The sequence below is a fragment of the Uranotaenia lowii genome, chromosome 3 (genome assembly GCF_029784155.1).
Source record: "Uranotaenia lowii strain MFRU-FL chromosome 3, ASM2978415v1, whole genome shotgun sequence".
Lineage (NCBI taxonomy): Eukaryota > Metazoa > Arthropoda > Insecta > Diptera > Culicidae > Uranotaenia > Uranotaenia lowii.
Window position 1 is genome coordinate 238,638,887 of NC_073693.1, and position 25,508 is coordinate 238,664,394.

At 31.5% G+C, this 25,508-nt stretch overlaps 1 protein-coding gene across 1 annotated transcript in view; it reads right to left on the minus strand.

Annotated features, from left to right (window-relative positions):
- LOC129753203 (soluble guanylate cyclase 88E-like) overlaps positions 1–25,508 on the minus strand; it is a 300,021-nt gene that overhangs the window by 37,764 nt on the left and 236,749 nt on the right. Inside the window, exons 2-3 of the mRNA XM_055749002.1 lie at positions 7,114–7,474; positions 778–1,059 (exon numbers count right to left, since the gene is read on the minus strand). Of these exons, the coding sequence (XP_055604977.1) occupies positions 778–1,059; positions 7,114–7,281 (450 nt within the window). The 5' untranslated portion in view covers positions 7,282–7,474. The remainder of the gene's footprint in view (positions 1–777; positions 1,060–7,113; positions 7,475–25,508) is intronic.

Sequence of the window (25,508 nt, forward strand, 5' to 3'; positions counted from 1 at the left end):
TCATCCTTCTTCCAGTGGGAATAAAGAAGGACGGAGTGAGGCTCTCATACATTTATTTTTTGCACAACAAATTGTTCTATAATAATTTGAAACACCAACCTGATTTCAGTGAGTCCACAGAAGGGGAGAAGGGTCTCAATAAAATTTTGTTGGAGTATGGGCAGAATTGATCAACCGAATGGAATCAAATTTGGCATGCGATGGTATTCAGGATTTCATTTATTTTTCAATCTGTTGTTATATTTTATGTAAATATTTTAAAATAAAATGTGCAATTTTGTTGCATACAAGTTTTTAATCAACTAAATCCAATTTTTTAGTGAATTTATTTAGTCCAGTGACCAAATAAGGATTTCTAATTTTCGGGGTTATCATTTCATTTTAATGATTTAATATCATTTTAATTTTTTTTTTGTGTATGTGATAATTGTGATACTATGCACGGGAGTTTGAAGGACCCCCATTTCTGGGTTATATTTAAGAACAAATTTTGATCTCAGGAAAAAATCTTTAGTCCTTAAAGCTTTGATTTGATCTAATAAAACTACTTTCTTTATTAATGATACTGGCACAACAGTAATCACCATCTGCCTCTTTTTGCCTAAACGCTGAAAGGGAAAAAATCCTCCCGCCAGTTAAAATTCTATAGCTGAAAAAAATGTTAAGTAGCAATAGGTCCCAACAAGAAACTAATATCTACAGTTACTTTGAAAGTTCTGAATCCGAGCTACTCTTATATTCATATTTCTTCCCATTCATAAGCATAACGTTACTCACCTCTCTAATTTGTCCCATTGTGTAGTAGACGAAGCCCTTGCGTTTGGTCCGGTAGTGCAGCGTTAGGCCGTGGCGGGTTTCATTCTCGCAGATAAAGCTCGGGGCACGCATCAACGGGTACGAGAACTTGAGATACTCGTGCAAATTATCGAGCCCATTCAGAAAGTCACGCATGTGGCGACCCAACACCGACAGGACCCGATCGTACCCGTACTGGCTCACGAAATTCACAAAGTAAACTCCCATCTGATCCATGAAGTCACGTTCGGACACTCCGAGCACCTGGCGGCGAGAAAAAAAAGCGGAAGAGAAAATATGGTTAGAATTAGTTCCAGCAACAACATTTTCTCGATGGAGCCTCTTTTCTTTCAAGATGCTGGGAATTAACTCTAACGACCCTCGGGGCTCTTAAGCTTCGTTACTTTTCTGTCGGTTTATTAGAAATCGCCCTGGTTGAGTTCCGTTAGACGATATTCTTCAGATGGAACTGTTGTGGTTCATTTAAAGTTTTGAAATATTCCTGACAGAAAGTTTTTCGCTGTTTTCTTGATAAAGAAAATTTAAAAGTTATACCCACCATCATCATAAACTTGATTTTTATGACAAAAATAGACAGACAATCAACTTGAACACTAATTAAAAACTCCTTCCCAATTTTTTAATTTTCAATTGTGCATCCACAACTCAAACACACGTATCTGACGTATACAGTCATTCCATCTCATAAGTCCATTAAGACATCAATCCACACGGACAGATTCAATTTTCCTCCCGAAGAATGGAAACTGCAATTTCTCGGAAACAGTCAACAGAAACCGAATCAAATTAATTGCTCTTGAAATATTAATTCTTCCAAAGTAAACAAAATTTCGTACCACGGCAAGGGACGAGATGGCAATAAAATCAAAACGACGTCGTTGGTAGCTTTCACTCCAAACTCCAGGCGTCCCTTTCGTCTCATAACCTCAGCCAACAATCATCCTGCTTCACTCACTGGCATCAAGCAGGGTTAATAGAATTTATCATTCGCTGTCACAATTTCTGGCTCGCGGGCTGCATAGACAGCGAGAAAAGTTGATAGATTCAGGGGTATAGTGGATCAAGTTGATTCGGTTCGCAGAAATTCCCTGAAGACATCTCATATAATAACATAAAGAATAGAAGAAAATTGTTGAAAACAGCAAGTTTTTTTAAGTTCATTTTCAGAGAAAGTTTAAAAAATGTCGCAAACATTTGCGAAATAGCTCCTCTGGCAGCTTTATTAACACTAAACGTACCGAAGGTGGTCAAATTACGGTTTTTTAACATAAAAAGATGGTTACGTCTTATTTTTTTCGCAAATTGAACTACAGGACTAAGAGGCCGTTCAAATATTACGTAACGTAATAAGGGGGGAATTTGTTATGCTGTGTTGCGCAAAAACAGGGGGTGAGGGTGTTTTCAAATTATGTTACGTAACGCTTGGTATTTTTGTGATTAAGCTTACCTAGCTTACACTAGAAGGACCGGCAAATTACATATACCTATTCGGACCGTGACCAGTCAAAATGACTGGTAAAGGGGAAATTTTTTATTACATATTATTTTGATCTTTTTTCTTCTGATATTATTTTGTTACTTGTTCTGTAATATTTTAGTTATAAAATGGAAATATTTTTTCACCATGGGTGCACAGAATCACCTCATTTCGGTATAGGTGACGAATGCGTGTATGTCATAAAAAAATTTCAAATAATTTTCAAAATATTAAAACACATTATCAATCTTATAAGAAAATCATGTTAATTGGTTATGCGTATTGAATATGAGTGCACGGTTTCACTTCAGTTTTGCCGTAGTAGATATTTTCAAGCACCCATCCCTCTGAAGTTTTTCAACATGTTGCTTATAAATTATACCTGAAATATATTTCTATAAGTAGAGCAATTTACCATGTGTGCACGGATTCACCGCGATTCATCCAAAATCAACTTTTCTTCATGCTAAAGGTAAAGAATAAAAGCTTTTATAGACTTAAAAGAAAATTTGTGTTATTTGCATGGTTTTTCAGTATGGGTGCACGGATTCACTGCATTTTCATCAAATATTGCATGTTTTGCAAAATTTAAAAAAAGCAGTTTGACAAATCTTAAATAAACCAAAGTCGAAACCATGTCTTTCATGTTGAGACATAACGATTTGAACAACGATTTTTGTTTTTTGTTCCGTTTTTTTTCCTGGAAAAAAATATTTCAATTATTTATATATTTCTTGATATATTAAATTTTTTTTTATTATTAAAAACAGGTTTTTGAAATTGTTTATTTATGTGGTAAGATATTAATTAAATTAGCATTCAAGAAATTGGAGAACGGTTACAATGGACCGAGTGAATTTTAGGTATTATGTGCATCAAGTTATGTCATGCCACGGAAAATAGAAAAAATTAAAATAATGAATCAATATTGTTATATTTTATGTTGATTTGTTTTTCCTAAATAGTTTTTCAATTGGTCAATATTGCATTTCAAATACCTATCATATCTGACTCAAAAATATTTTGTGTTCTGAAGCAAGTTGAGAACTATTTCACTCTACAGAATTTACAACGGTGAATTTACAGCCAATCCGTGCACCCATGTTGAAATATCTTGGCACCGATGTGGTCTAGCAGATAAGCTGGCGCGAGTCTGGTTGATATGTCAGGCGTACTGGGTTCGATTCCCGGTATCGGGAAGAAAACTTTTGGGTTCGAATTCCATAAGTGGCCGAGAGGTAAGATGTGTTTCCTCTTATAACTGACTGTATAATAAGAATGTTCAATCAGTTGCCAGCTGGCCAGGTATATTCACGGGTGCCGGAATACCTGTAAGTAAAATTGCATTGGAAATTTATCGAACCTAATAATCTAAGAATGCATGTGAACACAAACTAACATATTAAAAATATTCCGTGCACCCATGTTGAAATGTCATTTAAATTATTCAGTTTCATAGCTCATGTCTTCAAATTTGAAGTTCATAAGTATTTTACTCATACTAGTTTAGTATAAAAAATATGTATCACCTAAAAATACTCAAAAACTCGAGTGGACATATATTAAATCTAACATAACTTTTACAAATCTTGATGAAACTTCGACAAATTTTGACAGAAAGTTTGATTTTAGTTGAGCAACAAAACGGACCAAAAAAATTGGGAGTCAAGTGCTATGACTATGACGGAAGCAATGGATTCGAATATGAATTTTCAGAGCTGAATTACAAGATTAGTCAAAAAAATTTTGTGATTGCAAACCAACTTACTAGTGTTCGCATTGATATGTCGGTTATTGATATCAGCTGCATGACATTGGCGTTTTTTAAGATTTTAATTTCTATAGATTTTCTAGCAATTATGCATGAAAATTTGTTTGTGTGTGAATATCCGCGTGTGCAATACATTGAACGAAATGCGTTCTTCCATGCTACGGATAGTACACATCTCATTTGTTTTTAATAACAAATTATTCAAAGTGATAAGTGAATATTCATATAATCAGGATTTGTGTTGAACTTTGAATGTATTGTCAATAAGGGACAGTTATTTCCTCAATACCGAACACCGGTTTCACGTGCACCCAAAAGCCGGTATTAGAAAGTGACATTTTTTCAGAACCTTTAAAAAATTCTAAGTTTTCTAAGATTTCAAGAAATCTTTAATGAAGAATATATTTTTTAAAACGCACCTTCGAATCCCAAGCTAATTTGGAATTTAAAATGTCAATCAGTGAAATAACTGAATATTTTTCAACCTCAACGGATATGTTACAAGTGGAGTTTTGGAAGACTTGTTTGTAATTTAGATGATACATGACCCATTTTTAAGATAAAAAAAGAAGAGTATGGCAAATTTGATATACAGCTATGCAGTTATGTTTTCACTGGAAGTGTTATTTTTATCTATTTTTTAGGATAAAGCTTACATGCGAAAAAAAACCCAAATTCTGAAAGTAAGCTGAATGCTACTTTAAAAAAATACAACCACTGCTCTAAAGCGTGGAAAACTAGTAATCTATAGTCCCAAGACAGTCACTGGTCCAGAAGCAGAGATAGAATTTCAAAGTTTTTGCCAAAGCAGTTTGTTTTTTAAATAAAATTTGAAATTAAACATGCATTAGCTTGCAACAGCTTGATAGCATTTTGCAACATTATCAGGAGTTAGGAGCTGAACTCATATGCAACAGAAGACTGGCTTACTGATAGACTTAAGAATTCGCAGAACATCGTACTATAGCTATCTGAAAACAAGACGACACGTTCAGCGGATAAAACACGAAATTCTGAGGATTGAGGTTGAGGATCGCGAAGGAATTTAAGCTAGGAAACTCCATCTTTTGGCATTAGAGTGCCCATTTCCCGGCCATTTAAGCTTTCCCGGGAGTCGGGAAATCTGACGATCCATTTCCCGGGAATTCTCGGGATCCCAGGAAAAATGGAAATTGAAGATTTGAACAGTATAGGGAAGAATGGGGATACTTGATCCCTGCGGATACTTGATCCCTTCGCTATATCTCGAAACAGGAATGTTCTAAAAATATCAAATGTTCTAGAAAAATGTACCAAATAGAACAAAACAACAAAGCTGTTATCTAAAACTTAAAATAAAATATTTTTCGAGCTATTGGACTTTGATTGAAAAATTTAATAAAATGTGATTTAAAGATCTTTTTTTATCACCTTAGGATTTTTCTCGCATGAAAAGTTATATTAAAAATGTTTATTCTAATATGTCAACCGTTTAAACATAATAATAACTTCATAATGCCATATTGTCAAAACAATAGTAAACTCTCAATATTTTTAATAAAATGTTTTCCAAAATGTATGTTATGGGTATAATTGATCTCTACACTTCTAAAAGATATATTTTTCTACAGAATGGATCGTGATCATTGATAATCATGAAATTACTAATATCACTCCAATAACTTATGTTTATCCACTAATTATCTTTTAAAAATAACTGAAAATACTGTATATATCTTAAAACTAGAAAATCGCTCCTTAAGGTATGCTATGACTCTAGGATAGTAGACAAACTTTTAAAATTCTCTTTGTCTAATACTTACAAACTGTGAAACGAGAATTAATACGACAAAAAATAGTCAACGGCTTTTATCTATGGAATTCATAAGGATTTTGCCTAGGGTCAGGGCACCCTGAAATAAGGATCAAGTCTCCTTTAGTAAAGAATCAAGTCTCCTGTAATATTATACTTTTTTTGGTCTCACGAAAATTCTTCTATTTCATCTGCGAGTTCATGTATCCTTCTTATTTTTGGAGCATATGAACTTGAAATTATACGTTAGCAGAAGATGCTAAAGTTGTTGCTAAATTTTCCCAAAAAGATATAATGAAAATTAGAAAAGGGGATCAAGTTTCCCCATTCTCTTCTACTGCTTCCGAAAAATTCAAGTAGCAATCATAAAACCCAAGACCCAAATTCTAACTACTTTACACATCAAATTTGACTGATTTTTGATGCAAATATTTGAAATAATCGAGAAAGATTTTACACTATCAATAGTACCGATTATTTTGCAGCTGTCAACATTTTACGAAATGGAAAATCTAAATTCATTATGTTGCGAAATAGAACATTCAGATTCTTTTGGTAGCGTTTCTCTATTGGACTTTTTTTGGTTTTTGGTGATTTGTCGTTTTCACTTCAACACTTAGTTTGCTGACGAAAAACAATTTTTTTATCAAATTCAATGTGTTAAAAAGTTTTTGGAAAGTATGAATGTTTAAGTCTAAGCCTTTTACAAGGTAGAACAATCATTTTTCTTGCTCAATCTGATCAATTTCAACACGCGCTTCAACACAAATTTTTGAAACTATTGTAAATACTCTTCAAGCATTAACACTCCCAAAAACTTTCATGTTATAACAAAAGAGACAAGAGGAAAAAAATATTGAAATTTATTTGTTTCATGCCAAAATCAATCACAATAGTCCTGAAAACCCTTTGTTTTTTCTTTTTGAATTATAATTTAGATAACTCATAAATTTTCTACAGAGTTGCAATTTATTTTCAAGTAAAAATTTACTTCATCTGTATGTGTAAATCTGTAAATCTGTAAATTCCAAAATTATCATTTGGTTCGAACACATGCATCTTTTATTAAAGAAATTTAAAAAAGGGAAAATAATTTCAAGGAAATGTTATAGATATAACAGATCACATTATGAGGAATTTGAACCTGCAGCTTCCGCTGTACTGTGCAAAACAGTGCAAAAACAATTCTTATTTGGACATATATTTTGATGAATCTGATACATCTTGCATTCTGTTCCAAAGTACCCCCAAACTTACTTCTTGCGCCTTCGTCGCCAGCACGTTGAGCAGATTCTCGTCGTAGTCATCGTGGACGCTGAAAGATGGCGACGCGATGCCCGCCTGTCGCCGGATGTCATCCCAAGTTTCCTCGCCGTAAACACTTTTCACGTACTCCGAAAGATTCTCTAGCAGCAGTCCATACATAGCTACTTCTGTTTTCTTCCCTGGCCAGCTTTTGGGTGCGCCGGCTTCTAATGGCGGTTGCCCCTAATGGTTTGTCTGTCTGTCTGTCTGGCGACCACTAGAAAGATCTAGCCCGGAGGTGTGAAGTGAACTTCAACGCATACATATGGGCGGTCACTGCATTCAATTTCTCGAATGAAGTGCAATCTAAGCTCTGAAATGTACAGAAAGAGAAAGAAGGGAAGGTAGTGTTAAAATCAACAGACCCTGTCAACATATATGGACACTTAAATGTCACATTACTTTGATATTTATGTATTGAGTGGGATTCATTGACGTCAATCGAATTATTATTTACAGCGCTCAATCACGTCCTAGAACTTAATTACGATTGCTCAATGGATTCGATTTTTTTTTCATTTCAAAAGAACGATAACTTTGAGTATGAGTTCAAGATGCATTTTTAAAATTTTGTAAGTCATGATTGTTATTTTCATTATTTTCTATATTTTTGTTACATTTTTTTTTATCATTTTTGTCATTTTTGTCATTTTTTTCATTTTTGTCATTTTTGTCATTTTTGTCATTTTTGTCATTTTTGTCATTTTTGTCATTTTTGTCATTTTTGTCATTTTTGTCATTTTTGTCATTTTTGTCATTTTTGTCATTTTTGTTATTTTTGTCATTTTTGTCATTTTTGTCATTTTTGTCATTTTTGTCATTTTTGTCATTTTTGTCATTTTTGTCATTTTTGTCATTTTTGTCATTTTTGTCATTTTTGTCATTTTTGTCATTTTTGTCATTTTTGTCAATTTTGTCATTTTTGTCATTTTTGTCATTTTTGTCATTTTTGTCATTTTTGTCATTTTTGTCATTTTTGTCATTTTTGTCATTTTTGTCATTTTTGTCATTTTTGTCATTTTTGTCATTTTTGTCATTTTTGTCATTTTTGTCATTTTTGTCATTTTTGTCATTTTTGTCATTTTTGTTATTTTTGTCATTTTTGTCATTTTTGTCATTTTTGTAATTTTTGTCATTTTTTCATTTTTGTCGTTTTTGTCATTTTTGCCATTTGTGTCATTTTTGTCATTTTTGTCATTTTTGTCATTTTTGTCATTTTTGTCATTTTTGTCATTTTTGTCATTTTTTTTCATTTTTTTGTCATTTTTGTCATTTTTGTCATTTTTGTCATTTTTGTCATTTTTGTCATTTTTGTCATTTTTGTCATTTTTGTCATTTTTGTCATTTTTGTCATTTTTGTCATTTTTGTCATTTTTGTCATTTTTGTCATTTTTGTCATTTTTTTCATTTTTTTCATTTTTGTCATTTTTGTCATTTTTGTCATTTTTGTCATTTTTGTCATTTTTGTCATTTTTGTCATTTTTGTCATTTTTGTCATTTTTGTCATTTTTGTCATTTTTGTCATTTTTGTCATTTTTGTCATTTTTGTCATTTTTGTCACTTTTGTCACTTTTGTCATTTTTGTCATTTTTGTCATTTTTGTCATTTTTGTCATTTTTGTCATTTTTGTCATTTTTGTCATTTTTGTCATTTTTGTCATTTTTGTCATTTTTGTCATTTTTGTCATTTTTGTCATTTTTGTCATTTTTGTCATTTTTGTCATTTTTGTCATTTTTGTCATTTTTGTCATTTTTGTCATTTTTGTCATTTTTGTCATTTTTGTCATTTTTGTCACTTTTGTCACTTTTGTCATTTTTGTCATTTTTGTCATTTTTGTCATTTTTGTCATTTTTGTCATTTTTGTCATTTTTGTCATTTTTGTCATTTTTGTCATTTTTGTCATTTTTGTCATTTTTGTCATTTTTGTCATTTTTGTCATTTTTGTCATTTTTGTCATTTTTGTCATTTTTGTCATTTTTGTCATTTTTGTCATTTTTGTCATTTTTGTCATTTTTGTCATTTTTGTCATTTTTGTCATTTTTGTCATTTTTGTCATTTTTGTAATTTTTGTCATTTTTTCATTTTTGTCGTTTTTGTCATTTTTGCCATTTGTGTCATTTTTGTCATTTTTGTCATTTTTGTCATTTTTGTCATTTTTTTTCATTTTTTTGTCATTTTTGTCATTTTTGTCATTTTTGTCATTTTTGTCATTTTTGTCATTTTTGTCATTTTTGTCATTTTTGTCATTTTTGTCATTTTTGTCATTTTTGTCATTTTTGTCATTTTTGTCATTTTTGTCATTTTTGTCATTTTTGTCATTTTTGTCAATTTTGTCATTTTTGTCATTTTTGTCATTTTTGTCATTTTTGTCATTTTTGTCATTTTTGTCATTTTTGTCATTTTTGTCATTTTTGTCATTTTTGTCATTTTTGTCATTTTTGTCATTTTTGTCATTTTTGTCATTTTTGTCATTTTTGTCATTTTTGTCATTTTTGTCATTTTTGTCATTTTTGTCATTTTTGTCATTTTTGTCATTTTTGTCATTTTTGTCATTTTTGTCATTTTTGTCATTTTTGTCATTTTTGTCATTTTTGTCATTTTTGTCATTTTTGTCATTTTTGTCATTTTTGTCATTTTTGTCATTTTTGTCATTTTTGTCATTTTTGTCATTTTTGTCATTTTTGTCATTTTTGTCATTTTTGTCATTTTTGTCATTTTTGTCATTTTTGTTGTTTTTTAAATAGTTGGAAGTTTTGAATAGTTTTTAATCATTTTGAGCAATTTTTGTCATTTTTAATCGTTTTATCATGTAATGACAATGTGCCGAAGTTTCTATCAAATAGAAACAAGAAGGTATTTTTTTCTTGAACATATTTTCCCAGCTCCACGAAAATTTGTGAGAAATCGCTAGCATAGAAAATTAATTGGCATCAACCCGTTGAAACGTGGGAAGGATCACGTCCCCTCGTGGGTGTCGAAAAGGTTGAAAACTTCTTCGATGCGAGATAAAAGAAATCCAAGACGATGTCTGTTGGGTTAGAGGTAGGAATAAATGAATTCTAGTCGTGTTGGTTTTGAGACGTAGACGTAGACGTAGATATCATTTCATTGAATTCTGAAAATTTTTGAAAATTAAACATTCTTTTATATTTTGAAACTGTTATAAATATATGACTGTATGCTGATCTATTCTGCAACTCTCAAACCTCTATAAGTGCTATGAAACACAAGCAATTTGAAAAAAAAACTATATTTCTATAGACACTTGAGGTCGCAAAATGGCACCATTCAGTTTCATCTTTATCAACGACCAATTTAAACTTTCTCGTTTTCCCCCCTTTACCTGGCGTATTTTCAATGGCAATCGCCTCCATATTCCTGGTGGCATTCCTCGAAGCTCCAAGCAATGCATCTGAAGTTCAGTTTTTTCCACATCAGAGCAGAAAACTGATAGCAGTCAGGCAGCAGGGTAGTAAGTTGAATCATACCAACCAACCAGAAGCAATTTCGCTTGGAAACATTCCTGCACAATGGCACAGATAGAGCGCCCCCTGCCTTCGCCTCGCCCTCTGTCGAAGGACGTGGCCCCATTATTGGCGTCTGGTCCCGTCTGCTGGTAGGTCCTTCGGGGGAGGGACCCGATTCCGGTTTTATCATCAATCCACACAGTATGCAGTTTTCTCTGATTATTATGGTCACAAGTTATGGTAAGGGGGGATGAATTCGATGACTTTGAAAAATAGTGGCCCTTATTCTTACGCTTAATCATTTCATCTGCATGGCAAAAATGAAGTTGAGCTTAGACATGGAAATCATTTTTTAATATAGTTGCTTATATTCAAATTGCTTTATTAAAATAAAAAAAAATACTACGTTTAAGTAACATCATTACTTTCATTCATAGTCTGTTAAAAGATTGTGTAAGAAATTTTTGAGTGCCACAAACTTTAAAGAAAATCACTTGTGGGAAATCGTGAAAAATTTGAATGTTTACCACGATATCCTATCAAATAATCGAATGAATTTCAACAATTCTTGCACATCCTGCCAAACGAGAGTCGTTCTTCTAACTTTTAAACCTATGATGATGAATAAAGAGTTACAATGGGAAGCTTCATTTGACTTCACTTGGAATGCCTGCTTTTTTCTATTTCTTTGATTTCTAAAACCAAAAGTGAAAATTGAGAATAAATCACAGAGTATCCGAATTGATTTGGGGATCTGAATTTTAAGTAATCTTTTTAAAAGTTTGTTAATTGAAACAATGTGAACGATTCGCCAGAGGCTCCAGAGAACTATTTATAAGGGTGTATGAGCTCTAACTCAGTCAATTGACATAAACAATGCAATGTACTGTACAATATAGGGGAAAGGTTTCCTAAATGGGCCTATCGGGTTAAATGACCCTACGGCTGTTTGATGAAATGGCTGACTAGACAGCTTATCTGACCAATGCATTTTGAGGGTGATATACTTAGAACATATGGCAAGAAAGAATTTTATGAATTTACAAACTCAAAAAATTTTAAAAAATCTTACAAGGTTTTGATACATTTTAATGTAATATTTCGACTTTTAAAAATTATACGTAAAGAAGCTTAAAACAAAAAAATAGGATGGTTTTTGTTTTTTACTCAAATGAACTTAAGAAATGAAACATATTTCAGCTTTTGTGGAGGTTTAATAAAGATGGGAAAGTGGAATAATTGAGTGTTTTTGCATGCCCCCATCATGTTTGTAAAATGCCTCTATCCTCAAATAACAGGTTAAATAGAATAAATAAATTATTTTTATCATTGAACCTTCAAATCTAAGTTCTGAATAACATCTTAAGAGAGAATTGGAGATCTAAAAACAGATTTGATAAAGTTTTTCTCATGGATGAACTGCCTCCATAGTATGGCAAACCTAACTTTTGTTTTATTCCATAAAATTAAAATAAACATAGATTTTTATAAAACTTCAGCTTTGTCGTACGGAAATTATTACTTTCTAGCAGGTTCAATGAAATTATACGGAAATATTGCCCAAAAAACAGAAATTTTGTTCAAAAAATAAATAGGCGCATTTAGCCCGCACGGTTTGAGGTTCGGCATTTTAGACAACACTTATAATAAAATCGTTTTATTGGAAACAGAAGTAAATTTTTACATAAAAATTACTCCAATGTATAGAAAACAGATGCCTGCACACGTGTATATAGTGATTGTACACATATTCGATGTTATATTTGATTAAATCAGTGTTCTGCTTAATAGGCGCATATAGCCCGCTCCTCCCCTACGTCATCTTCCATGCAACGATTGGGAAAATATTAACTAATTTCATCATCATGTTCAAGAGCGAAACGCCATTTAATAACAAAACGAATTAGGCACTGAGACTTGATCAGTTGAAGGGATTGATGTCAAAGTTTAAGAAGAAGAAGTTGGTCGTCGTGTTTCATAAGAAAAACATTTTTCGATTGATCCGGTATAGGGGAAAGGTTTCCTAAATGGGCCTATCGGGTTAAATGACCCTACAGCTGTTTGATGAAATGGCTGACTAGACAGCTTATCTGACCAATGCGTTTTGAGGGTGATACGCTTAAAACATACAGCAAGAAAGAATTTTATGAAATTACAAACTCAAAAAAATTTAAAAAATCATACAAGGTTTTGATACATTTTTATGTAAAATTTCGACTTTTAAAAATTATACGTAAAGAAGCTTAAAACAAAAACTAGGATAGTTTTTGTTTCTTACTCAAATGAACTTAAGAAATTAAACATATTTCAGCTTTTGTGGAGGTTTAATAATGATTAAATAGTGGAATAATAGGGTGTTTTTGTATGCCCCCATCATGTTTGTAAAATGCCTCCATCCTAAAATAACAGGTTAAATAGAATAATTAAATGATTTTTATCATTGAACCTTCAAATCTAAGCTCTGAATAACATCTTAAGAGAGAATTGAAGATCTAAAAACAGATTTGATGAAGTTTTTCTCATGGATGAACTGCCTCCATAGTATGGCAACCCTAACTTTTGTATTATTCCATAAAATTATAATATACATAGATTTTTATAAAACTTCAGCTTTGTCGTACGTAAATTATTACTTTCTAGCAGTTTCAATGGAATTATACGGAAATATTGCCCAAAAAACAGAAATTTTGTTCAAAACATAAATAGGCGCATTTAGCCCGCACGGTTTGAGGTTCCGCATTTTAGACAACACTTTTAATAAAATCATTTTCTTGGAAACAGAAGAAAATTTTAACATAAAAATTACTCCTATGTATAGATAACAGGTGCCTGCACACGTGTATATAGTTTTTATACACATATTCGATGTGATATTTGATTAAATCAGTGTTCTGCTTAATAGGCGCATATAGCCCGCTCCTCCCCCTCCCTACAATTTACGAATGGATTGATTTATTTTCATGGGTGATACTGAAAAGTTGACTGGTGCACTTCATGACCGCGAACAGCGACATTAGTGCGTCCTGTCTAATCAGTGTTAAATATGTCATTTTGCTGTACGTTAACAGATCCTTACGTAAAACTTTGTAAAAACATTGCACGAAATTCAACTTGCAATGCAACGGACAATAAAATGAACTCCTTTTTATTTTGTGTATCCTGCCAATACGACGCAATGGTCGTTCTTCTTAACTTCAATAGCAATGAGTTACAACGAGAAATATAAACGTTATTATGACAATGGATGTTAGAAAAAAAAAATTATAATCGAATTTCGAAAACGAACCATATACATTTTGTATATTGGCCCAAATAACTGACCTGTGCAAAGGTTCAGCTCAATCGGACTTGAATCAGGAGTGTCTCAAAGCGCTCAAGTTCCCAATTTTTAACCCTTAAAGGAGGGTTCAAAGGAAGTCCGGAAAACCTGATTTCCGATAGTGATTTTTCAAAACCCAAAGTCAGTTTAAAACAAAAACTTTTTTTTCGACATAACTCGAAATTTCGAACTTTTATGCATTTTTAAGTCATTTGGCATAAAAATTTAAATTTTGATTTCTCTCCCCCCTTTGATAATTGTTAAGGGGCCAGAAAACCAAAACTTTGAGCGCTTTGAAGCAGCCTTGAATCCTATCCGATTGAGCTAAAATGTTATAAAGGTCAGTTTTTGGCCATTCTACATGGTCTGTATATGGTCTGTTTGAGTATCTTGACATGACCCATTTGGCTACCACCCTAATGTACGTATGTTCATCAGTTTATAAATATAAACAACTAGCTGACCCGGTAAACTTCGTTTTACCTTCTTAAGTATAAATCGTAATAAGTGTTTAATTTCATCTACACGTCCTTAACTGCATCGTGCTCGCGAATAGATTCTTATGGAAATCATAAATAATAAAGTTGAATTTGTATTGGGACCACCTTCAATAAAAAGTGAGATCCTTGAAACTATTATACAAACCATCTCTGACCCAAAAAACTCTCGGATACCAAATTTCACTACATTCCGACCGACCATTCATACGTGATGTTGTTACAAAGAAAACGCCTCCATTTTTATATATAAGATGTGTATGTTTTGCTAGTGGCTCCAGAGAGCTAGCATTTTTATACTCACCAAAAAATCTGTAAAACTTAAAAGAATATGTTGTTAATTTAACATAAATAATCAAGTTTTTGAAAATTTAAACCAGATTTCGACAAATCCATAGTCAAACGCAAATAAAAGTGTCATTAACACATTTATATTGAATAATATTCGAAATTTTTAAGGCTTTAATTGTTTGATATAGGTATTATTGTGCATTGAAATACACACCAAAGGAATCCAATACTGAAATTGAAATCCGTTGATATAAAATTATGTGGAACGCGATTTATTAATGTCAATTTACAGATTAAAAAAGTGAAATCCTTCTTAGCACGGAATTCTAAAGGGGTCTTAAATATTTTACATGTCTTTCACATTTAACACGTCTGCAGAAGTTAACAGACGTGTAAAATTCAACTCGCACTGAAAATATGATCATATCTTATGCTTTTTTTTCGTTACAACTTTTATTAGTCACACAAAATTCTTAACAGCACTGAATTAGAAATTTCTTAAAACTACACGACATGGAATATTATGAGGACATTTAATTTGAATTCAATTTATATTACATTACAGAGAGCCGTAGGAAGAACTGACTCGTGGGGGAAGGGGGTTTTGGTGACTGATTCAATTCAATTAAAAAAAACTTATTCCATACTAAATTCAAACAAGCCCTATCTTCCAAACTCTTTTGCAAATTCCAAGACCCTAAACATTCATAAAAAAAATTAAATTTTGAAAATTTTAATAAGTAAGCGACAAAATTTTTCAGTTCATATTTGCTTGATGCAAACTTGAACCAAATTTATAATTTTAGTTAGAAATTTGGCTTAAAGAACAACTGCAATTTTTATAATTTTTAACAATACATCGATAAAATATACAATTACAAAGATCGGGTACATGTTTCTTTAGCAGCAAATAATTTCCATAAAGAATTAATTCCATGAAAATCCTGTGGATTATTTTTTTAAATTAAATTTGGGATTTTTGGCAAAAAACAAAACGTTCAAAAAAGAAAGAAACCGCGTGAAGCTGTGCACTCACTTCCAACTTTGACAAGCTGTCATTTCTATCTTGGTTGATATTTTTTAATGAAAATTTCACACAATCTAGTTCAACTATCCAACTAACGCTCTACAAAATTTGAAGTCTTTACAATGACGGGAAACAAAGATACAGCTAGCAGATGGATAGTTGAACTAGATTGTGTGAAATTTTCATTAAAAAATATCAACCTGGAGAGAAATGGCAGCTTGTCAAAGTTGGAAGTGAGTGCGCAGCTTCACATGATTTCATTATTTTTTGAACGCTACTGTAAGTAACGATTCCACGAAAATAAGTTTACAAGAGTAAACTTGTTTAAATTTTAAGCCTTGCATTATTTAAGGTCTAACCAATTACCTTCAAAAATACTTAACTGCACGAGTAAAAATAACAAGGATACTTAATAAGTATTATTTATTCGTGCGCAGCACGTCTGGTTTAAGCGTTGGAATTTAAAACGAAAAGCTTTTCATTCCCCTTAGTAAAAAAAAGCCTTTCTAGGAAAACGACGATTTTTCTTCATGATTTTCGAAATGAACGTTGATAAAGTTTTTCATTGCTAGGACATTTTTAGGATAACTCCCTAAGAGATGAGAAAATTCCATTATTGAATCATATTATAAAAAGTAAACTAATCAAATTCCGATTGGACCCTTTTTCATCCAATATTCAGTTATTTATAATTAACATCACACATTGCATAATTTTACAAGTTGCAAAATTTACATGTAATTTTCAACTAGCACAAAAAATTTCGTCATATATAATGCTTCTATTTATTTGCACCACATGTGATGTGATTTTATAGATTGTTTTTCGAAGTGTGTAGTTTATGAAAATTTCAACCCAATTTTGAAAAAACTGTGGTCAAATACAGATAAAAGTTTCAATAAAACTTATGTATTGAATTGAGAAACTCAGAAAAGTTATTTTAGGTTATTTCTTTTTTTTTTGTTAGGCTTTATCATTGTTTATCATATTTTTATGCATTGAAATAGTATAAATAAATTAATATCATAAAAATTATCCACTTCCTCTAATTATGTAAAATATTAAATTAGTCAAAAGACTCAAAAATTGGACAAGTTTCATTGTTTTCACTTATGGCTCCAGAGAGTTCTTTGCTCTTTACTCAGTAAGAATAATAAGAAAAAAAAATCTTTATCTGTTGAGAAGCTTATAATTTTTTTCGAAGTACATACATATGTATTCGACTCATTTCAACCTTACAGCAAACAAGTTTCAAAACATATTTGGATTAAGTGTGTTCGAATTTGAGCTTGATTGTAACTAAGTATTCTAGTTATGAGGTCATAACGCGCCACCAACTTTGAAACTATTGAAATTAAAAGAAAAAGGTAGAATTTTTTTTTTTTTAAATTGATGATACCAAATCCTACGGTTTCCATATTAATATCAAGATAATTCTACAAGTTTTGATGAAAATTGTAGTATAAAAAAAGTGATTAAAATTATTTGCAAGTTGGTAAACATTAAAAAGTCTTAACCAAGTATAAAACTTATTTCAAAAACAATGTTCCTCTTTATATACTCTTACTCATCTTTCTTCACCTTGTAGGTAAATAGGTTCCCTTTTTCTAAACCTTGGGCCTTAGAGTAGTTAAATTAAGGTTGTAAGGTTTTTTGCGAACGTATTTGGGCCGCGAAAATCTGGGCTATTTTATCTAAAAACATGGAAAAATTTGATCAATTGATTTTTAAAATTTCCACCGGTGCAAATTTTGATCAAACCCAGAAAATATTCAACAAAAATCGAGAAGAATAAAAACTTAAAACAACTTTAAACAATTTACTTTCTTTTGATTATATGATCATTTTAAGCGAGGATATTTTTATTAAACACTAGCTGACCCGGTGTGCTTTGCTACACCTTTCAAAATCCAATGATATTTTCAAAAATTATTCAAATTTTTATTGTTTTATTGGCATTGTTTTAAATCAAATTATAACATAATTCATAAGCAACCGCTATAAAACAAATTGCGACACAAACATTACTTAAAATAATATTCTGAATCTTGCTCTATAAATTTGTGTTAATGATTTGATAATTTTAATCTGTCTGGAGGGTCTCAAATTAATCGCACGCAAACAATCTAACTTATAAAATATAGTTGTTTTTGCTTGATATGCTCTGGATTTATGCTAAACTGTCTTTCCCTTCACCCCCTGCTGAATGGAGGTCGTGATCTTTAATAATCATACCCATTTTTTCGTTCCCAAAAATCCTCTGATATCAATAATAGTTCCATTGGTTATTAAGTTTTTTAGCTTTACAACAAAATTGATAAGGAGCGCCCTCCTTTCTTCCCCTCTCTACCCTGTGAAGCGTAAGGGTCTGTAACATTCGTAGAAACATCTTTCGTAACCAAGTACCTTTCCATGCCATATTCGTTTCCATTTTTTGGTTTCGTTAGCATAAATTCGTAAGCATAAATCAGTTTTGTCCATTTCTCGGATATTGTAAAAAAAAAGTTAAATGTAAGCCTCCTTTTCCTTACCTATACATCCAATTCTATCATCCTTCTGCAAGAAAGGAACTGTTTCACATAGAAAAAGTATTTTCGTACTCAAATACTTTTTGATGCCAAATTTGGTTTCATTTGCTCGATTTATTCTCGAGAAATTCAAAAAAAAAATTGTATTGAAGCCCCCCTTTCCCCTTTTTGTCTTTACGCTGAAAAAAAGGTGGGTCTTCCATTAATAATAGAAACATTTCTCGTACCCAAATACCCTCACATGCCAAATATGGATCAATTTGCTTGATCAGCTCTATAGATATACTGAAAATTGTAAGGGAAACCTCTCTTCCCCCTTTTTATCCACCTCTTTGAAGGAGTGAGGGATACCAACTATTCATAGAAACATTTCACGTACCCAAATATCGTTCCATGCCAAATTTGGTTCCATTTGCTGTTGTAGTTCTCAAGTTTTGCGGTAAAAACTCTCCTCCCTCTTTCCTTTCTCTCCGCTGGAAGAAAAAATGGGTCTCAAACAATCATTAGAACATGTCACGTTCCCAAATACCCGCCCATGCCAAATTCGGGTCCATTTGCTTAAATAATTTTGGAGTTATATAATTATAAAAAAGGCCCCCTCTCCCCTTTTTATCTTCCTACTGGAAAGAGGGAGGGGTCCCAGATAATCATAGAAATATTTTTCGTATCCAAATACCCTCCCATGTCAAATTTGGTTCCCATATCTTGATTAGTTTTCGAGTTATATGAAAAATTGTAAGGTAGCCCCCATCCCCCTTTCCTTTCACTCCAATGAGAGGAGGGAGGGGTACCTTATATTCATAGAAATATTCCCTGTTCCCAAATACCACCCCATGCCAAATTTGATACCATTTGCTTGATTGGTTCTCGAGTTATGCAAAAAATTTCAAATTGTTTGGTAGGCCCCTCCCCCCCTTCCTGTTAAGGGGAGGGGTCTCAAACCATAATAGGAACCTTCCCCGGCCTCCAATACCCCCACCTGCCAAGTTTCACGCAAATCGGTTCTGTAGTTTCTGAGTCTATAGGGAACAGACAGACAGACAGACAGACAGACAGACAGACAGAAAGACAGAGAGACAGAAATTCATTTGTATATATATAGATTATTTTTTTCTAGCCTAATTTTTGTAACCCTGCTGTACACTGTGATTCTTCAATTCAATTCAAAGAGCTGTTGAAGATAAATAATCTTAGCTTCAACAGTTTTCAACCCAATATAATATACCTCTTGACTACTTTGTTTTGAAATGAATTTTAAAGCCTTAAGGAAATAATTTTAATGAATGGATGAATGTAAACTAAAAATGTGATAAATTTGAAATTATTACAAAACAAAATCTCTCTATTTCTATCTTTTTGTCGATCTTAAATTTACAAAAATCAACTATATTGATGGCAAAAAGGAATTACATATGATCTGAACTACCCTAAAGCGCGTTAGATTCATCATGTGTTGTTCATCCATTACTGATTATAGTTTTTCTTCTGTACACTGTAGTTTTTATTTAATATTTGATAGAACTTAGTGAAGCATCAATTTAAAAATAAAACAACCATAACTTCTACAATTTTATACCAAATGCGGTTAAAAACCTCCAGAAATCATGGTTGTTTGTCAATGTTTTGAACAAACCATAGAAATCATCCAAAACTAAAAATTTTAAAATGCATAAATCTGAACTTAAACTGTCGATGAAATTAAATTTTCCTGAATAAAATGTTTTTCATCGTTTTTATTAATTCAAAAATATCACCAATACTTGAATTCTTACGTTAAAATGAAGTTCAAATGATTGATAGAAAATTAATTCAGCTGAGAAAAAAAAATCTTGAAATTGATGTAAGGTAGCCGAAGATGTTCGGATTTCAGTGCAAGTACTTTAACTTTTAACTAACTTTTATAATGAAAATTTGATTGAAAACTGATCTGCTGAGATTTGTTTAAATTTAATCTAAGGTAAACAAAACTCTTAAATGCTATTGCGAATGGAAATATTACAAATTTGATTGTTTTCTATAGTGCGTATTCATAGGCATCTGAGCATACAAATATTGTGGAATTATTTCGAAGAACAAATTTGTAAAAAAAAAGATTGTTAATATTTCGTTGTAAACCAATCAAAGAATGTTGGATTGTTGTTATCATGTATCTTGAAATTTCAATTAATGAGAATTTGTTTTCCAATATGTACATTAGGGTGTCCCAAAATTGCATTTCTTCTGGGAATCTGGGGGCTCACCCTCCAAATGGTAGATTATGATGTGCCAAACAAACTTTTGTAAGGGGCCGACTAAAAAAAATCATGTTTAGAGGTTCCGCAAGCGCGATCTTTAAAAAAAGTCCACTTTCAAAAGATTAGATTTTAAATAAATTCTGGGTCCAAATATTTTCATAAAATTTAAATATTTTATATTTTTTAAATTTTGTTTGACTTAAAAACTACACGTAAAAAATACAAAATGAACCAAATTTGTATCAAAATGTAAAACTAGCAAGCTATTTTCAAGAAAAAAAAATTTTTTGGTCCAAAAATTTTGAATTCAACTGACCAAAATGTGTACCTAGCGTAGAATATTTTTGATACCAATGCCATCAAAAGATGCGGATTTTTGTGCTCTTAAACTTTGTTGAACAAAACATGTGGTTTGTATCAACGTGTGAACAGCTATTTACGATTTAATGCTTAACAAAAATAACAATTTAGGATATTTTTTATTTAATTTATCAAATTTGTCTTAATAAATACCTACTTTAAAATCAAAATACTTGCAAAAAAGGACTTTGATGGTTTAATGGAGTCATCAGAAGGCCATATGCCGAATTTGAGCAGAATCGGACAACAGGAAGGGGTTGCACTGAATCTAAAGTGTGAAAGGGATTCTGAGACATAGTGTTCTAAAGAAGCATAAAAAACTGGTTTTTCAACATGCATTTTTGTCTTTACCAAACGATTGCTTGATTATGAAGGTTTTATTAAAATTTCAATTAAGACTTACATTTTACTTGAAGACTGCAACTCGATTGGACTTAAAACAAAAAAGTTATGGCTGTTCCAAGATTGTATTTTTGTGGCAAATTGTCGTTTAACACACAATGAGTACTTTTTACTCATTGAGTTTTACAGGACAATTTGTAACCAAAATACAATCTTTGAACAGCCATAACTTTTTTGTTTTAAGTCCAATCGAGTTGCAGTCTTCAGGTGAAATGTTAGTCTTAATTGAAATTTTCATAAAACTTACATAACCAAGCAATCGATTCATAAAGACAAAAATGTTTGATGAAAAACCAGTTTTTTATGCTTCTTTAGAACACTATGTCTCAGAATCCCTTTCACACTTTAGATTCAGTGCAACCCCTTCCTGTTGTCCGATTCTGCTCAAATTCGGCATATGGCCTTCTGATGACTCCATTAAACCATCAAAGTCCTTTTTTGCAAGTATTTTGATTTTAAAGTAGGTATTTATTAAGACAAATTTGATAAATTAAATAAAAAATATCCTAATTGTTATTTTTGTTAAGCATTAAATCGTGAATAGCTGTTCACACGTTGATACAAACCACATGTTTTGTTCAGCAAAGTTTAAGTGCACAAAAATCCGCATCTTTTGATGGCATTGGTATCAAAAATATTCTACGCTTGGTACACATTTTGGTCAGTTGAATTCAAAATTTTTGGACCAAAAAATTTTTTTTTCTTGAATATAGCTTGCTAGTTTTACATTTTGATACAAATTTGGTTCATTTTGTATTTTTTACGTATAGTTTTTAAGTCAAACAAAATTTAAAAAATATAAAATATTTAAATTTTATGAAAATTTTTGGACCCAGAATTTATTTAAAATCTAATCTTTTGAAAGTGGACTTTTTTTAAAGATCGCGCTTGCGGAACCTCTAAACATGATTTTTTTTAGTCGGCCCCATACAAAAGTTTGTTCGGCACATCCTTATCTACCATTTGGAGGGTGAGCCCCCAGATTCCCAGAAGTTATGCAATTTTGGGACACCCTAATGTACATACATGAATATAAATTCATGTTACATTTTGATTTGATAACAAAAACAATTACAAGAATAATCCAATAAAAATAGTTTTAACCCTCATCCGCATTAGGGTGTCATTTTGACACCATTGCAAGTTTGAAGGCTTGTAACTTTTTTCAGAAGCTTCAAAATACAAAAATTTCTTCGGGGACCCTAAATGAATTCAAAAGTTCTTCAATATTGCATCTTTATTTTTTTATGGACGAACCCTGGAGGCCTGGAATAAAAAACTCCCTTTTCCGACTTTTGGTGTCATTTTGACACCACAAAAGTAAAATCTATTTAAGTTGTTTGAATTATTATGAACTTCATATAAAACTTATATCAATAGAAACCTTGTAATATCATAAAATATGTTTAGAACATTCTATACAGCTAAAGTTACAAGTTGTCTTGTTATTCAGCATGAAAGAAAAAAAATCCGAAAAATTTTAATTTTTTTTAATGAAATGGTCACAAAAAGTTCAAAAAAGTGGTCTAAAAACCTACTTTTCATTCGATTGCTAGTAAATACTGTTTGAGTGATGGTAGAGTTTTAAAAAAAATAAGACTACAAACTTTATTGAAATTCTAACATTTTGCTGTCTTTAGATTTTCGATGCAACAAAAATTGAATTTACTGGAATTTTTCAAAGTTGGTTACTTTGCGCGATTTTTTCACTAATTGAAATTTCATCTGTTTTTGTGGTCCTCCGTCAGGTTGTACCCGGATTTTCAGTGCTTTTTCGCCGTTTGAAGCAATCAAAACTATATCCATTGAAAAGGGAATTTAATCTACATGCTAGTGAGGTGCAACAATTTACGCTGTGGGATTTCACAAAAATATGAAAATTTAAACGTAAAATCATTCCTGAATTTGTAGAACTACAAGCAGCGCGTCCAGCAAAACGTGTTTGTTTGCTCTCCGAGTAGGTACGGTGGGTGGTGATTCGGGCAGAGAGCGAAGCCGACAGACGAAATAATGATGCGTGTCGTGCGTTTCTCGGTTGGAATTTTTCTATTGACAGTACCTAGTTCTCGTTTGCTAGTCACGACACGCATCGTTATTTCGTCTGTCGGCTTCGCTCTCTGCCCAAATCACCACCCACCGTACCTACTCGGAGAGCAAACAAACACGTTTTGCTGGACGCGCTGCTTGTAGTTCTACAAATTCAGGAATGATTTTACGTTTATAATTTTCATATTTCTGTGAAATCTCACAGCATAAATTGTTGCACCTCACAAGAATGAAGATTAAATTCCCTTTTTTAATGGATATAGTTTTGATTGCTTCAAACGGCGAGAAAGCACTGAAAATCCGGGTACAACCTGACGAAGGACCACAAAAACAGATGAAATTTCAATTAGTGAAAAAATCGCGCAAAGTAGCCAACTTTGAAAAATTCCAGTAAATTCAATTTTTGTTGCATCGAAAATCAAAAGACAGCAAAATGTTAGAATTTTAATAAAGTTTGTGGTCATGTTTTTTTTAAAACTCTACCATCGCTCAAACAGTATTTACTAGCAATCGAATGAAAAGTAGGTTTTTTAGACCACTTTTTTGAACTTTTTGTGACCATTTCATTAAAAAAAAATTTAAAAAAATATTTCTTGTCTTTATGATGTAGGCATTAACTTCAGCTTTCATATGCATAAGACAAATATTTTTTTGGACGTGTAATATATGAACTACAGCAGTTTTCGTGAGGCATATTTTTTCGGATTTTTTTTCTTTCATGCTGAATAACGAGAAAACTTGTAACTTTAGCCGTATATAATATTCTAAACAAATTTTACTGACATTACAAGGTTTCTTTTGATGTAAGTTTTGTTCAAATCGGTTTAACACGCCAAAAGTTATAACGATTTGTGCTTGTGGTGTCAAATTGACACTCCTAGTGCTGATTAGGGTAATGAAATCTAATGCGGATGAGGGTTAATTAAAATTTTCATATAAAAATAAGTTTTTCAGAAAATTCAAATCACTAATCTATCCAGATGTTGAAATTTTTCATGTGTCAAAATGGCAAAAAATTGAATAAAAATTAAAAAATAGATTTTTAAAGAAGAAATTGGCTATTCAATTGCACATTACAGGTATAAATTTATAAATAAGAAACTACAAACAAAGCGTATAGAGCATGGGTGGCCAATATTTCTAACAGCCGGGCCAAATTTTAGAAATTAGATTTGCTCGCGGGCCAAACAACTACTTTTTTTCAATATTTTAGGAAAATAAATAAATAGAGAGACAAAGTTCTATGCATGCGCTGTAATTTTTTTTTTTTTTGGTATATTGCTGGGTTTCATCTTAGTAGGTAAGTAATTTTTGTTCCTTGAATTTTCAAACTAAAGCACAATGCATACTGAATTTTATTTTATAAATTTTTTATCAAATTGTTTTTCTCTATTCTTTTTAAGGAATTTGAAACCTTCATTATTTTTCTCGTAAATGTCAAATTGACAATAGACATTCAGTCAAATTTATGGAATCCAAATTTTACAGAAATCGTTACCCATTTAAAAAGTTTTCATGTTTACTGTTTTCCTGAAAAATTGTTTAAAATAAAAATTAAAAAATACTTGCAGAATGGAATTGTTGAAAAAATAGTACCTTTCTTAAGCGCTCGGAATTTGAAACATTAATAATTTCACGTACTTTGGTTATAACATAAATACAATTAATATTTATGGGCACGTACTTTCACGGACTCTTTAGAATTGAATCTCAAATTTTACCCTTTTTATTCAAGCATAACTCAAAACTTAAGGGAAATTTGTTTGAAATTTAAAATTTTCATTTGATAAGTGAATCGGGAGGGAGGGCCTTCCATGAACTGAATAAAATCAATTTGGTTTTTAATAATCATTGCGCCATTGTTATCAAATTCAAAATCTTGTAAAAAACTACTTTGATGTTTTGAAGCCAGTCCTAAGTCAAATCTAGAAAAATGTCACCCAACTGTTAATTTAATTTAATTTTTCGTTATTGATGTGGTACATATGTAAATACAGAGTACGTTACCAATACTAAGCTTTTTAAATTTGGTTTAATTTTCATCATTATACCTTTTCCTGATGAAGTGAAGATGAAGAAAATTTGAAAGAGAGGGAGTTTCAAAATTTTGAATAATAAGCAAAAGTTGTAAATTTTTGATGAAAAATCGATGTTAAAAAAAACTACAGACTGATTA